Source organism: Monodon monoceros, unplaced genomic scaffold (genome assembly GCF_005190385.1).
Source record: "Monodon monoceros isolate NGI ecotype Baffin Bay Population unplaced genomic scaffold, NGI_Narwhal_1 Super_Scaffold_13, whole genome shotgun sequence".
Lineage (NCBI taxonomy): Eukaryota > Metazoa > Chordata > Mammalia > Artiodactyla > Monodontidae > Monodon > Monodon monoceros.
In genome coordinates, this window is record NW_021703769.1 from 39042140 (window position 1) to 39058183 (window position 16044).

Sequence of the window (16044 nt, forward strand, 5' to 3'; positions counted from 1 at the left end):
TGTGAGCAGACTCTTGGCTCTGGGTTAGGAAAGAGGACCAGGAATCCCCCCACCAACTTTGCATGATGGGCTGAGACTTAGCGGCCCTGGGTTTGCCTGAGCAGCGTTCAGAGTGATCACCCTGTAAACGACGGCCTGGGAGCCTGGCACGGGGCCCAAGTTCCAGGTAGAAACATGTGTGGACTGCATTCTTGCCAGACCTCAGTAATAATGATCACCGCGACCTGTTCTGAGCAGAGCGGACCCCTTCCCTGCAATGCACATGTCCGGGGCTCTGTGCTTGGCCCTGGCAGAGGCCCCAAATCTGGAGGAAGATTTGGATAAAGGGGGCAAAAGTAGTTCAGAGGGGAGTTGCTGCAGAAAAGGTCAAGCTTTAGAGATCAAGGATTTAGCACCAGGGCCCAAGCTTTCCTTCCTCTTACCCTTATGACCTTGAATGGGTCACCCAAGCACTCCAGGACTTAGTTTCCTTACTTTTAAAAAGAGGAAGTTAGTCTAGATAACATACCAACCTCTCTCACGGCTCTCACATTCCCAGGCCCCCCTAGTCTGGTCCACTTCTCCTTTTTCCATACCACTCATCGATTTCTGATGTATTGTATAATTTACTCATTTTTTTGTGTTTATTGATTATTGTCTGAATCTTCTCACAAAAATATTAGTACCACAGGGCAGAGACCTTTGAAAGCTTTATTTAATGATATATCTCACATACCCTGATTTGTGCCTGGCACATAATAGGGGCTCAGTATTTGTTGAATGGATGTTGAGTGATGACCTCAAGGACCATTTCTAGCTTTACCATTATGTGTCAGTTATCTACTGCTGCATAACAAACCACTCCAAAATTTGGTGACTAAAACATCAGCAGTGTATTATTTCTCATGATTCTGTGGCTTAGGAGTTCAGGTGGGGCCCCACTGGGCATCTCTTCTACTGCCAATGGCATCAGCTGTCCACTGAGAAGTGCCTGGAAGGTCCAAGAAGGCTTCATTCCCATGTGTAGTGTTTTGGGGGCCCTTCGTGTGACTCCTCTCTTTGTGTGTGAAGGAACTGATGGTGGTCATTTTGGAAAATCCTTACCATATTATTCCATGGCTCCATACTCTGTGAATGTACACATTCTCAACAAGCACTTACTGGGCACCTTCTAGGAGGCAGGCCCTGGCCATGTGCCCAAAACCTCAGACAGAGTCCCTGCCATTACTAAGCTAATCCTTAAAATGAACCCTGGAGCCATAGGCTTTTGACTTCAGCTGGCATCTGGCCCCCTCTAACAGTGGGAACGTAAGAAATGGACAGTTGGCTGGCAGTTCAATGGGGGAGATTTGGGGACTCTTTGGCGAAGGCTGGTGACCACCTCCCTGGTTCCGTTCCAGATTCCACAGACGGTGAGGGAGACTGGAGCCTCTGGTCTGTTTGCAGCGTCACCTGTGGGAACGGCAACCAGAAACGGACCAGGTCTTGTGGCTATGCGTGCACTGCAACCGAATCTAGGACGTGTGACCGTCCAAACTGCCCAGGTGGGTTTACGCAGGGGTGTGGCTCCACATTAAAGGGCAGCTTTTTTTCATTTTATTGTTTTATCTTTTAATACAATTTTTAAGGGTTACACTCCATTTACAGTTATTACAAAATATTAGCTATATTCCGCATGTTGTATACAATATATCCCTGTAGCTTAGCTTATACCCAATAGTTTGTACCTACCACCCCTCAACCCCTATATTGCCCCCCCCCCGCACTGGTAACCACTAATTTGTTCTCTATATCTGTGAGTCTGGGGAAGCTTTTAGTTTATATTTAAAAACTTATAGAAATTGACTTCCTACAGGGCAACTATTTTCCTAAGAATTCTGACTGGACTGGGACAAGAGACGAGTAATGAGCTTAGTGGATGAAAAGATGGATTTTCTGAGCCTTATACACAATTGCAGTAACTGTGACTTAGAAGACAATGCCACCATGTACTTAATTTAAAGGAGGGATTCTGGTTAATTTGAGCCTTTGATGTGGGGTGGGTTGTACCTTGAAGAGACACATGAAGACGGGTGTTCATGGTCTAATAAGGAAGCCAGGACCAGAGGCTTAATGGCCGTCTACAGAAAAACCATGTGTTAGCCTGAGAGTTGCTGAAGGCTCCAGAGGGAGCAAATTGGGGCAACTTGGCAGTTAAGTATCACTTTAAACTGCATTGTCAGTGTTTTGAAAACTTAACTAATTACAAACTTGGTGAGAGGCCATATTGGGGTGAAAAATAATTGTGTCTATAGCAGTAGTTATCAAACCACGGCCCATATCAGTATGGCCCACACATTTTTAAAGGGTTATGAAGAAGGAAGAAGAGGAAGAAGAGAGAGAAGAGGAGCAAGAATATGCAACCAAGACCGTATGTGAAATGAACTTATTTACAAAACAAAAATAGACTCGGAGACATAGAAAGCAAACTTACAGTTACCAACAGGGAGGGATAAATTAGGAATTTGGCATTAACAGATACAAACTACTATATATAAATAGATAAACAACAAGGACCTACTGTATAGCACAGGGAATTATATTCAATATCTTGTAATAACCTATAATGGAAAATTATATATATATATATACCTGTATATATATATCTGAATCACTTTGCTACACACCTGAAATTAACACAACATTGTGAATCAACTATACTTCATAACAAAAGACCATATGTGAACCACAAAGCCTAAAATAATTACTTTCTGACCCTTTACATAAAAGTTTACCAACTCCTTGGTCTATAGTTTTCCATCTACCATGTGTTCCCCATGGTCAGGTAGAAAACCAGTCTAAAATACTATCTCGGGCTCATCCAAGAAATCACACGCTCCCAATGGCTTCCTCCGAAAGAAATTTCAGAGGCAGAACATTTGAACCCCACACCCCAGACTTCCTTTTTCTACCCCTAGAAACTCTGTTCTAAATCTCTCAGGCTGAGATTTAGAACAAAAAAGTGGAAGAGCAAAGGGATTTCTGCGGAGAGAGAAGATCAGATTGGCGATGTGTGTGATAGCAAAGGGGTGTGTGCAGAAAACAGGGCTGATGGTATGAGAAGAGGCATTTCTAGCCCCCGTCAGCCATGCAGGTGGATTTCCAAAAGTGGAACAACCATCAAGATGCTTGTCCTGATCTTTCCCGTGTTCATCATAATGAAGCTGAGTTAGAAGTCTGGTGGGATGGGATTTGGATGGGTAGAAATCAATAAATAATAATATTATGAGAAGGGAGAAGAGGAGGAAGGCAGGAAGAAATGAAGAGAAGGAGGAGAAGAAGAAGAAGATGATGATGAAGATAAGATGAAACCAAAGAAAGTGAAGATAAAGATGAAGATTGGGAAGATGAAGACGGGAAAAAGATGATAACGAGGTTCATGAAGAGTAGGACCTTTTGAGTACTTAAGTATCAAGCAAATTTCTAAGGTCTTTGCATGTGTTACTTCATCTAATCCTCACAATAACCTCATGAACTAGCTATTGATGATGGTACTCATTTGGCAGCTGTGGAAACTGGGACACACAGGCTAACTTGCCTAGTCACACAGGCAGCAAGTGGTCCAGCTGAGATTTGAATCCAGGCAGTCTGATTCCAGAATCCATGTTCTTAACCATTAGACTCTTACACCTCTGTCAAGGGGAAGGGTATCGGGCTCAGCCACACGTGAATACAGACAGCATTTAATGTCAGGGCTTGAGCGGGCTTGCTTGCTGCTTTCTCTCCCAGAGCTGGCACCCAGACCTAAAGCAGTAGACCTAGATATCTTGATAGCAGGTATCTTCCCTGCCGCCATTTTGAATGTTTCCTTCTCGTTTTCTCTCACTACTGAGAGCAGCATGGCCAGCAGCCCTGTTCATACGTTTTCTTCTCATCTGAACTTGCCCTCCTTCCATCCTTTCTGCCTTTCTGTTCTTGACTCTTCCAGCTTTTCAGGGCTCCCTTGAACATGAAGGATCTCCTTTTGCAGGATCTCTTTCCTTTTTTGGTATCACTCATGGGACAGGCCGTCTCCCTGGCCTGGCAGTGATTACACTGTGAAAGTTTGTCCCTTAGGCTGACCACACAAGTTCTAGGGGCCTCACATAAAACCAGAGAGAGCCCCTTAAAGGAAATCAACCCATGCTTAGCAAGACAGTCAAGGTTCTCCAACAAATAGCACGTTCCACTGCTCCTCTCTCTCCTGACTGGCCCCCATCTGCAGGAGATTCCTGTTTGCAAAGGAAGCCTGGGTGGGGGTGGTCATTTGAGGAAGGGAGAGAGCCAGGAAGTTTGAGGCAAGCTAGGTTCAGTTGCTCAGAGCAAGTAATAACAAGCCCAGGTTATTCTTTTTTTTTTTCAACGTTGAATTTGGGTTTTTTAAAAAAATTTATTTCATTCAAGTATAGTTGATTTACAATGTTGTGTTAACTTCTGCTGTACAGCAAAGTGACTCAGTTATACATGTACATAAATTCTTTTTCATATTCTTTTCCATTATGGTTTATCACAGGATATTGAATATAGTTCCCTGTGCTACACAGTAAGACCTTGCTGTTTATCCATTCTATATATAATAGTTTGCATTTGCTAATCCCAATTCATCGCTCCCCCAGCTTATTCTTTTTGAAACATCATCAGCAATGCTAAAAGTCCCAGCATATGAGAGATCTGGTCTTTAGCTACGGACTGCTGTATCCTCAAAATGAACTAGACAAATGTTCAAGGGGAAAATGTCAGCCAACACTTACCACTTGGTACTCTATGTGCTTTCTTTACACATAACTCATTTAATTCATTCAGCACTATGAGGTGGGTCATTGGTCCTCCCCATTTACGGATGTGAAAACTGAGTCACACAGATGTTCCAGGGCTTGCCCAAGGTCACACAGCTAGTAATGATTTGGACCCAGTGAGTCAGGCCTTAAGACTTGTGTTGACCACGAGACAAGTTGTTAACCACTACACTCTACAGCCTCTAGTTTAGTTTGCCATCCTGACACCTCTAGATAGACAGCCATCCTGATGCGTATCCCGCACCGCCCAAAATCCCATTCCTAGGCCCAAGGAATGAGTTCCTTAGGCACATTCAGGCACTTTTGGATCGGATTTCATGCTGCAAATGGTATCTGGAGTTTTAATATATTTTACGCTCTATACCTACTTTTTACTGTTTCCTCAGTTGGCAAGTTTCTGCCCATGAGTAGTAATGAATACAAAAAAGGCTTTATTCAAGTGTATTTGTTTTTTTTTATTTGCCAGTGGGGCGGGGGTGGGGTGCGGTGGAGGGCTGACTTTTTCCATATAACTAGGGAAAATGAGCTCCTGTCTGTGTTTAGGTATCGAAGACACCTTCAGGACAGCTGCCACCGAAGTGAGTCTGCTTGCGGGAAGTGAAGAGTTTAATGCCACCAAACTGTTCGAAGTTGGTAAGGAAAGGTTTTTTGTTTTTTTTTTTTTGCTTTTCCATCCAAATATTGATCTAGCGTTTTGGAGATTCCTTCTGCCTTTGCCGTGCCATCCTTGGATACATTTAAATGTTTCGTTTTCCTCTTACGGGGTCCAATTTTCTCAGCATACTTCTTGCTCGCTGAATATACACCAAGCAAGAGAGAGCAGCCGCCCCATTCCTCCTGCACCAGATGGAGCCCAGCAGCCCTGCTGTATCTGCCACGCCAGCCACGCAGCATCCATAGCACGTGGGTGGGGCGCCCTGCCCCTAGCTCGGGATCCGTCCACACTCGGGCCTCTAGCCTCAGGGCATCTCTTCTCCCAACTCTCACCCAGTGTCCCCAGTAAAATCAAGAAATGGTGATGTCAGTTTTCCAGCAGAAGGACGGGGGGAGGAAGGAAGAGAATGGGAACTTTCTCGACATTATGCCTCCCCCATCTCACTCCCCGCCATGTGAATCTTTCGTAACCCTTTGGTACACCCTGCTTCTCATCTGCTCGAAAACGCTAGCTCAAGTACACTGAACGTGGACCAAACACAATTGAAAGTGTCTGTTCAGCAAGGGGAACGCTTGCTGAATAAAAATAGCTCCACGTGCTTCTGGATGTAATTCTATATTACAGAACAATAAGACTCCTTCTGCCCCATTTCTTTTTGCCACCCCCGCAAAGCCCTTTCCTCACCTCTTCACTCTGCCCTCCTCAGCCACACTGGAGTCAGTTTGGAAATTCTGTTGCCCGGGGTTTCCGTCACAGCCCTTCACATGCAACCAAAACGTTAGCAGAAGCCTTCTGCACACACAATGCATTTGACCAAAAAAAAAAAAAAAAAAAAAAAAAAATTAAAGACTACATGCGGGAATTTTGCATAAAATGATAAAACAACAAGATGGGCTTTTGGGGAAGAGAGCGTCTCAGACCTCCCCATATCTCACCCCACAGGCAGGCAGCTGTTTGCCCTTTCACAGGGAATGGGACCAGCTGCACCCAATGGGCAGCTGAGAACACACAGGGATGAGGGGGGATGGTGGGTCAGGCAGGTTCTGGGCAGGAACAGACAAGGCTCACACGCAGATCAGGTAATAGAGGAGCATTTGATGAGGGCCTTTTGGCAAAGGTGTGAGCAGGTAGATGGAAACCAAGAAGGGCTTGTACAGAACCCTGGGGCTGGCAAGCGTGGGGAGCCCTTACCTCCCACTGGCCTGAAGGGACCAAGGGAAGGATTGGTTCCCAGAGCCACTGTGTAGAGAGGGCTGCCTGACAGCACTTCCAGCTCCCAGAAGGAAGTAGCCAACTTGTAACAGTGAGGGAGGAGCCTTGGGAACAATACCCTGACTTCGCTCCTCCCTCCCTCTGGTCCCTCACCCGGTCCTCCCATTGGCTCACCCCAATTAGAAACCAGGGCTCAGGGAGCCCACAGATCTGGTGCATACAGGGCAGCCTTCCATGGCAAGGAAAAATGTGGAATAAGGATGTAGAAGGACAAACGGAAGATGCCCAGCAGAGATGAGAAAAGCTTGACTAGCACAAGGTCAAGTTTCTTAACCTACTTCTGCCTCAGTTTTCTGACCTGTAAAATGGTCTAAGGTAATGGTGCCTACCTCCTAGACCTATTTTAGAGTGAAATGAGTTAATGCTTGTAAAACATTGAGAACATTCACACTGAATACTCCATGTAAATTTGATAAAAAATAAGTCGAAGGACCTATGTCCTGTACATGAATTATGATGACCTTCTACTCTGGAGGAAAAATACAAAGCTATTTTCTGGGACCTCGTTAAATTTTGTTTCTGAAAACCCTGCCCTCTGAGGGAGACCCCCACTGGCTTTGCAGACACATACTTTCCAGGATGGACCCTCCAATCTCTATGCAACTGCTCAGTCAGGGACTCTCAGGGGTGGAATCATAGCACTCAGCCCATCCCCGCAGGCAGCATCCTCAACCCTGCTCTGTGTACTCCCTGCTTTCCCTCTGGTTTAATCCTCATTGCACTTTTTGAGATCGGTGTAATTTTTATACCCAGTTTAGAGATGAGAAAACTGAAGCACAGTGAGGTAGAATACCTTGCTCAAGGTCACAGAGCCACTAAATACTTGAGTTGGGATTCGATCCCAGGCAGTCTGGCACAAGAGCCCAGGTGTTTCATCTTAGACCAGGCCTTTCCAAGCTCCTGGGAGGTGCCCCAGCTCTCTCTTTCTCATATCCCTCAAGAGAAACCTGAGCACCCCTGCAAGCTGCCCCGCAAGCCTGATCATTTGATTTTCACTCATGACACCACCAGCCTCCCAGGCACCTGGGTCAGAGCTGGAGAGTCACTTCTGATACCTTCCTCCCTTCCCCCCAAACCCACCAAGGCCTGGCAGCCCTACCTCCCTGACTACTCTTGATCTCACCAGCTGTTCCCTCCCAGAGTATCTCACCTGGACTCTTAAAATTGACATCAGCACTGAATCTTTCTTCCTACTGCATAGCTCAGTGAAGAGCTCACTGTCACTCAGAAACCTTCAGTGGTTCCCTAGTGCCCTCTGAAACGAGCCTAAACCACACTGAAGACCCCATGACCTGACACTAACAACCTTCCTTCCCTATATCCTCTGCTCCAGGGAAACTGAACATGCACCCTGCCCCCAGACTTCTTCTGCTTAACTGTGGTTTGCACAGTTAATACCAACCTGGATGGCCTTCCCCTCACCCGGCCCCATCTCTGCTCTTGTATGTAGTCTGAGTCAGGTCCAGCCTTCTGAGATGGGATTGGACATTCAAGAGATTCACTGGGGAAGAGCCCGGGAAGGATAGAGGGGAAGCAGCAGAAGTAGGCAGGGAAGGCTTTCAGACCAGGATGCAGGCCTGACCCCTGCAAAGGGAGGGAGGGAAGGAAGGAGGACTGGGAAGCAAGGGCCTCAAAGCAGCTTGAGAAAGTCTCGACCATGCCAACGGGCACCCCCCAGCAAAGGCTGCCTGACAAAGGGGTCCCCCGTTGGGCAGCACCCACACCAGGCTCAGTCATCGACTGAGAGCAGCCCCGGGGGAGCACAGCCTGGATGTGGAAACCACAGCAGATCCACAGCCGCTACAGCTGGAGGCCACCAGGCAGCAAAGTGCCCCCAGCAGGCTTCCTTGCAGGAGCTCTGAGCAGGACACTTGTGGCCACCATGCAGCCCTGAAGAGCCACAGGGCCAGCCCGGTGTCACACACTCCTTGAAGAACCCCCTGACTTGCACTGATAGAAATGACACTTTTTAGCACCGGTGGCACTTTTTGCTTTGGCCCCCTTAACGCACCCCACATTCCACCATGGTGGGCAGCCTTAGATATGGCTCATCTTACCCGCTGCAACTTCCTGAGCCACACGCGATAGGAAACCTGCCACTGCCCACACCACGTCCCTACACCCCAGCAGCCCCTGTGGTTCTTTGCCTGACGGTGTGCTCTGGCCCCCAGAGCCACCAGCCCATGAATCCATGGTCATCCAGAAGTCCAGGAGCAGCCCCCTACCAGTGACTGATGGGAACTAGTGGATAATAACCAGATCCCGCCAAGTAAAAAAACAACATCTCTCTTCAAAGACTGTATTCAAAGGATTATTGCGAAAGGGAAAGGGCCAATTTGCAATAGAGAAAACACTGTGTCTATAGGCCTGCAAGCCTCTCAAGGGTTAGGCGAAAGGGTTTTCTTTTACAGAGGACTAAATAAGGCTAGAAGAACCCCACGTGAGGCAGTGGGATGGAAGGCTGGTGAGATCAGATAGGGCATCAGAGAATGTTCTGCCCTGAGACCAGCCTATTTTCGGTAGGGACCCCTAAGGAGAGGCTATATGCTGGCCCAGGCAGAGGGTAGGTCAAAGTTCAGGGGCTTGAGAAATATAATATGATATCGCTTATATGCGGAATCTAAAAAGAAATGATACAAATGAACGTATTTACAAAACAGAAACGGACTCACAGACTTATAGAATGAACTTATGGTTACAGGGACAGAAGGGTGGAGGAAAGGGATGGTTAGGGAGCTTGGGGTTGACATGTACACACTGCTATATCTAAAAAGGGCAACCAGCAAGGACCTTCTGTATAGCACAGGGAACTCTGTTCAATGTTATGTGGCAGCCTGGATGGGAGGGGAGTCTGGGGGAGAATGGATACATGTATATGTATGGCTGAGTCCCTTTGCTGTGCACCTGAAACTATCACAGCATTGTTAATTGGCTATACTCCAATACAAAATAAAAAGTTAAAAAAAAAAGTTCAGGGGCTTGAAAGAAGGGGAGAATATTAACTAAAGTTTAGTTGGGATGCGTTTTATTCTGATTGGGGATGAGCAGTTTAGCTAATCGTTTATGAGACCAAGAAAGGGAATCTGGAGGGTCTGTGTCTGGTTTTGTCATAGGTAAACAAGGCAGCAGCTGTGAGTCTTATCAAGTCCTGTGGGGAAGAGGGTTCTTACAGTAAGTGGTTTTCCAGAATGCGCAAGGGTGGGGGAAAGTCTTAACCTTGGCTGTTTCCCAGAATCACGGGGCTTGGGTAAAGTTCCACCCTGTCACTGGGTGGGTTTCCGAGGTCCAAGGGGAAGATGCTGCAGTTTCTACAGTGGTTGCTTGTTTGATCCACATCCCATATTGCCACCCTCCCTTCCCTGTCCCACCTCCATGCTCCCTGCTGGTGTTTCCCAGAATCACTTCCCAAAGGACCATTTTCACTGGCATCTTTGTCTCAGGGTCTGGGAAAATACAAACTGAGACATTCACTAAACCAGAGGTCCTGAACTCTCATGACTAAGGGACCAAGAGCAAACACCCATGAGTGACGGGATCAGGTAGAGACTGTGGGGAACTGGGGACCTCCTGTCTTGACCAAGGAGTGGTCACTGGTTACCTGTTCACAAGGCAATGCAGGACTGACGTCAACCTATCTTTGGGATTTTCAAATGAAACCAGGAATCTACATTAATAAGTGGAATCACATAATTCTTAAACGTCGGCAATTAATTCAATATTTTTTAATACTGTAAGGCCAAACACTACACACTTCTTGGGGCAGGTTCTGGCTCAAAGTCTATAGGTCAGTGTCCTCTGGCCTAAATATTAAATTCCCTAAAAGCAGGGACCACCAGCCTCTTCCTCTTTGAGACCTCTTATCACAGGGATTTGCATGTAACGGTTGTTAACTCTTTCCTGCCTAAGGTTAAGAGGTTAGGCCACTAGCCTAGTTTAAACCAGTCAGTGAGTGGCAGAAATAAAACTTAGTCCTACAAATATCCCTTTGAGGCATTCTCCGCCACTCATCGCTTATTTAGAGAGGAGATTCAAAATGGCTCTCTGAATTATTGTTCATTTTTTTATGGGTGATAATGGGGTTATGGTTATCTAGGAAAACATAGAAAATATGGTTTAATTATCCTCCTATTTTTGTAGATGCCTACTAAAACTTAGGGGTAATAATATCATATCTTTCCAAAAAAAATTTTAATGAGGGATATACAATGATTAAGTCTAGGTGATGGCATCTGGGTAGTCATTGTATACGTATATTCTCTCCACTTTTCTATGTATGTGAAAAGTTTTCATAATATAAAGTAAGGAGTTGGTGGGGCCGAGAACAAAGTTCCCAAGTTCAAGGGCCATGATCGTGTTCACCGATGGCCTGGGGGTTCCAGGGGCTGCCCGTCAGGGAAGGGAGAGGTGGACTTTAAAGTCATCAGGCAGCCGGTTTTGCATGCGATCAGAGGGTTTCTCTGGCCCCTTTCAGACACGGACAGCTGTGAGCGCTGGATGAGCTGCAAGAGCGAGTTCCTAAAGAAGTACATGCACAAGGTGATCAACGACCTGCCCAGCTGCCCCTGCTCCTACCCCACCGAGGTGGCCTACAGCACGGCCGACATCTTCGACCGCATCAAGCGCAAGGACTTCCGCTGGAAGGATGCCAGCGGGCCCAAGGAGAAGCTGGAGATCTACAAGCCCACGGCCCGGTACTGCATTCGCTCCATGCTGTCCCTGGAGAGCACCACACTGGCCGCCCAGCACTGTTGCTATGGCGACAACATGCAGCTCATCACCAGGGGCAAAGGGGCGGGGACGCCCAATCTCATCAGCACTGAATTCTCAGCGGAGCTCCACTACAAGGTGGACATCCTGCCCTGGATTATCTGCAAGGGCGACTGGAGCAGGTATAACGAGGCCCGACCTCCCAACAACGGACAGAAGTGCACAGAGAGCCCCTCGGACGAAGATTATATCAAGCAGTTTCAAGAGGCCAGAGAGTATTAAAGAGACACCACCTCTGTTGTTCATGACACAAACACACTGCACTGATCCGCCACCTGGCAGAGTCCGTCTTACCCGCATACATGTATATGTACATATACCACGTGAGTATTTGTCATAAGTTACACTAGGGGTGTGTGCCAGGCCCTTGTGACTGCCATCTGAAGCCACCGTTGCCTCTTCCATGTCAACGGCTTCCTTGGAACTCTTCCTAGGCATGTCCTCAGGAGGATGGGGAGAAAGGAGCTGGAAGAAGAACCTGGAGGTCATAGCAGGTGGGATTCAACTCACACCCCGGATCCAGCGTTTCCGAGAGAAGCAAAGGGGCAAAGAGAAGGAAGTTGTAAACGTGATAAGCAGTTTTTATATATAACTTATTTAATATGAATGTGACTTATACGTCACCTTTTCTCTGGAGTTGTCATCGTGAAACTATTTAATCACTTCCATGAGAGTTCAGAAAGGGGCTTAGGGAGATGGAAGAGAGAGGGAATTTTGTAGTAATGACTTCTTTAAAAATAAAGAATTCAAAAGAAAGATATCAAAACAAGAAAACACCCACCTGAAACCAAGTGTTAGTTAGCCAGTGAGGTACCTTGATAAGTCTCAGCTTCCAAATGCCCTTGCCTCAGCCTGGGTAGGGAGTGGGGGGCAAATGGGTATTTTAGGAGAAAATCTGAGGCCTGGTTTTAAGTGGACTTTAAAACAAAGGCCAGTATTAACACAATGCTATGATTCTATTAAAAGACCCCAGAATAGAATTTCTGCTCATGCCTTAATAGGTTCAGAAGGCTACAGGAAGGTCAGACATAAAAACAAGGAGTAGCACTTTTCCAAAGAAAAAATGCAAAACAAATGGGGGGAGAACATGAACTTCATCTATTTTATTTTAATACCATCGTAACAATTTTTTTTCTCCACAATATATTCTCAGTAAATAAATATAAAAACAAAGAGAGGAACTCAAGTCTAAAACCCTAATTTTTTTATGTTTTAAGAAAGAAAAAAATACATTATTTTTGTAAAGTATTTATTGAGTCACTGAGTCTTGTGCATCAAGCAATTGTAATATGGCCTGGTTCTGTAGGGTGGAACTTAGGACAAATAAAGAGTTGGTTCTTATGCAATCTTTACTTGCAAAACTCCAGGAAAAGAGATTACATAATAAAATCATAATAAAATGTGTTGCCTACAGTAAATGTGTTACCTGCAAATATTTATGATACAAATTCCATAAATAGCCCTAGTAAAGCAGGGCTTCAAGGCAGGGGAGAGGAAGGTTCAAACCAGGTAGAATAAAAGGCTCATTGATTGATGTGATGGTGGGTGGTATAAGTCATAGCATCTTTGGCACCAAGAATATCAACCCTGCCCCGAGGAGGCTAGAGCTCACTGATACACGTGCAACTTTTTGCCCACCCAGAGCTAAGAAAGAGCTAAGAAATCCAAGCCAGAGCAAAGGCTTAAGACAGCCCAGGTGAGTGGGACTGCTTCCAGACAAAATTCTGCAATTACAGTAATAAGTAGAACTCCTCATTGTGCAAATAATTCCATTTCGAGTTGAGGAAACCAAAGCTCAGAAAAAAATAGATCACGTTGGATCTATCATTCATTTCCTAGTCCAGTGCTCTATCCACTATATCAGCCTACCCTTAGGTTCTCATAATAAAATCTTGTTTTAATGGAAAAGCTCTTATCAGTCATTTACACTTTAGAATGAGTTATCCATGTATTGCCCACTCTCAGGATATTTATATTTAAGACCTATTTCTAATTATGGAATGAGAATCCTTATTCACACCTGAAGGAAGTTTAGGCAAGTGAACTGGGAAGGAGAAAATCAGTAGGTCCGTGTATCAGGGGAGCAGATTTGGTTCCTAATTATAGGAAAACCATTTTTGCCAAGAGAATTGGTTGCAATGGAATGCATTGCCTTTGGGATGGTGAGTACCCTGCCAGGACAGGTATTCAAGCAGAGCTGGAGAGGAATCACATGAGAAGCTCATTTTAGTGAGCAGGAGAGACAAAAATGTACAGCAATAACCCCCTCTGGTAAGTGTTCTATAAAGGGTAAGTGGAAAGTACTCTGGGAAAATAGAGGCAGGAATCAGGGAAGTACCTGCTAGACCTAATGGAGGAGTGGTATTTCACAAAGCGGAGAAGGGTGGGGGGGCAAGTAGATGCATTTGGAGTAAGAAAACAGTATGGGCAAAGGCAAGGAACTACGCAAGAGCTTGGTGTTTTCTGAAAACTGGGATGTTTACAGTGATGAGCCAGAGGGACAAGAATGGCAAGTTATGGAGTTGTGTCTAAGGTGTTTTTGTTAAGGATTTAGCGTGGAAAATTAAAGCTGTTTCCTAATACAGTGAGAATGACTGATATGAGCCATGTTTCCAATGGGCTATTTGCCTCTTTATATCAGACCTTCCTGACATAACGAACCGAGAGTTGGAAGGCAGGGTGAATTAGGAGCTGGGGAGGGCTCCTGGGCTCCTGGCCTACTGAGAACACTGCTAGTTTCCCATCCATCATCCAGATGGTGCCACCCCTCTGGAAATTTGCTGAACTATAACCTGCCTCTATGCAGTTGTATCTCATTTACTATAGGGCCCCAAGCCAGCCCCAGTGTAACCCTGGGTAATTCCTTCATGGAAAGGGGATCATGTGAGCAAGTGCCAACTTTGCCCACCACAGAGTAGGCTGTCTGCTCCCTCACCTGCAGCCCCTGTTTATTGGACCCCTCAGCAACTGCTCTACAGACGCCTCTCATCAAATGCTTTGCTCCTTTGCTGCTCCTTGGAAAGAGATCCCTTTTTCTAGTGACCCACTGGGCCTCTCATGTGCCACGTCTGAGCAAGCCAATAGTGACAGACAGAGAAGTCAAGGCCCTCTGGTGGCCGCACATGCGAAGGATGAGGGCAGGGCCCCAGAAGCGCTGGGCAACCTCCTCACCCCATTCAATTATTATCCACCATGATTAGTCTCCAAGCCTTTCCATCTTTGTAGCTCAGTGGCCAGGGGGTAGATTTCCCCAAGGATCAAGGATCAAAGAATAGATACGATACCAGCCACCCTTCCTGAGCACATACTTTGTGCCTCTGTGCTAATCACTTTACCATGGGAGGCAAGCAGGTTACATCCATTTTACAGATAAGGCAAAAGAAGCCCAACAAGGTCTTCTAACCTGCCCAAGTTATAAGACTCTGTACATGGCAAAGCTGGTTGAAGACTGTGTTCTTAACCTTAACCTCTACTCGACTGTCTTCCTAACTCTTCCCAACACACAGGATCAGGATTTTGCCTCCGACTCACTCTGCCTTTGCTTCAATTGTTCAAATCCACCAAATGTCCCTGCATCACCATTTACGTGTCTCGCGTTGGTGACAGTGGATCTGGCTTTAGCACTATATAGTCTGCTCAGTTCTCTCATATTCCATAAGAGGATTTGAATCCTGTATCTGTGCCCTTGCTCAGGTTGCCTGAGCAGCAGAGCCTAGCTTTCTAGAAGATAGCCTGCTCCATGGATAAGAATGAGACTGGTCTGTTTTCCCTGCTGCACTCAAGCCCCATGTCAACTGTTGCCTGTTGGGTCGACCTGAAGGGCAGGTGCCATGTCTCATGCTTTCTACACCCCCAGCCCCTAGCTCTGTACTTGGCAGATATCATCAGGCAAGGTACAGAGGGCAGAAGAATTTGAGAGTTGAGTCAGACTACCTAGATTCCAATCCTGGCTCCCTCAGTTGCCTGCTGGGTACCACTGGATAAGTTAATCAGCCTGCGTATATTCCAGTTTCCCCATAAAGTTTTTCGGAGAATAAAATAAGAGATATGAAGTTCCTAGCATAGGGCCTGTCATGTACCATGTGCGTCGGTGTTGAGTCATTGGAGAAATATTTATTGAGCGTATACTAGTTGCCAGGCATTGTTCTAGATGCCAGAGATACAGCAGTGTACAAATCCAAGTTTTCCTGGTGGAGGGGAGACGGCTGATAAATAAATAAGTACATAATCTGAAATAATGGTAAGTGATATCAAGAAAAATAAATTATTTGATCACACGTGTATGTTGCATTGTTTAAAGTAATGCTAGTTGCTGTAATAGATAAGCCTTAAAATCACAATGGCTTAACACAAAAACCTCTAAAGGTATGTTTCCAGTCAAGTGGCTCTCCTCTAAGTGATGACCCAAGGACCCAAACTTTGCATCTTCAAGGCTTGACTCTCTAGGGTGCCCTGCAGGTCATCTCTATTCCAGGAGGCTTAAGGAGTAAAAAGCAGGGAGAATATGGGCAATAACTTATATAGGTGGCCCAGGGAAGTACAGCTGTTTCATGCCAC

The 16044-nt window shown here is 45.9% G+C and overlaps 1 protein-coding gene across 4 annotated transcripts in view; it reads left to right on the forward strand.

The window, feature by feature from the left end:
* ISM1 (isthmin 1) overlaps window positions 1–12900 on the forward strand; it is an 87235-nt gene extending 74335 nt beyond the window's left edge. For all 4 annotated transcript variants that reach the window (XM_029221892.1, XM_029221891.1, XM_029221893.1 and 1 more), the window contains exons 4-6: window positions 1380–1523; window positions 5337–5426; window positions 11192–12900. In XM_029221892.1, coding sequence (XP_029077725.1) covers window positions 1380–1523; window positions 5337–5426; window positions 11192–11709 — 752 coding nt within the window. In that variant the 3' untranslated portion in view covers window positions 11710–12900. The remainder of the gene's footprint in view (window positions 1–1379; window positions 1524–5336; window positions 5427–11191) is intronic.
* Window positions 12901–16044: the final 3144 nt, after the last annotated feature.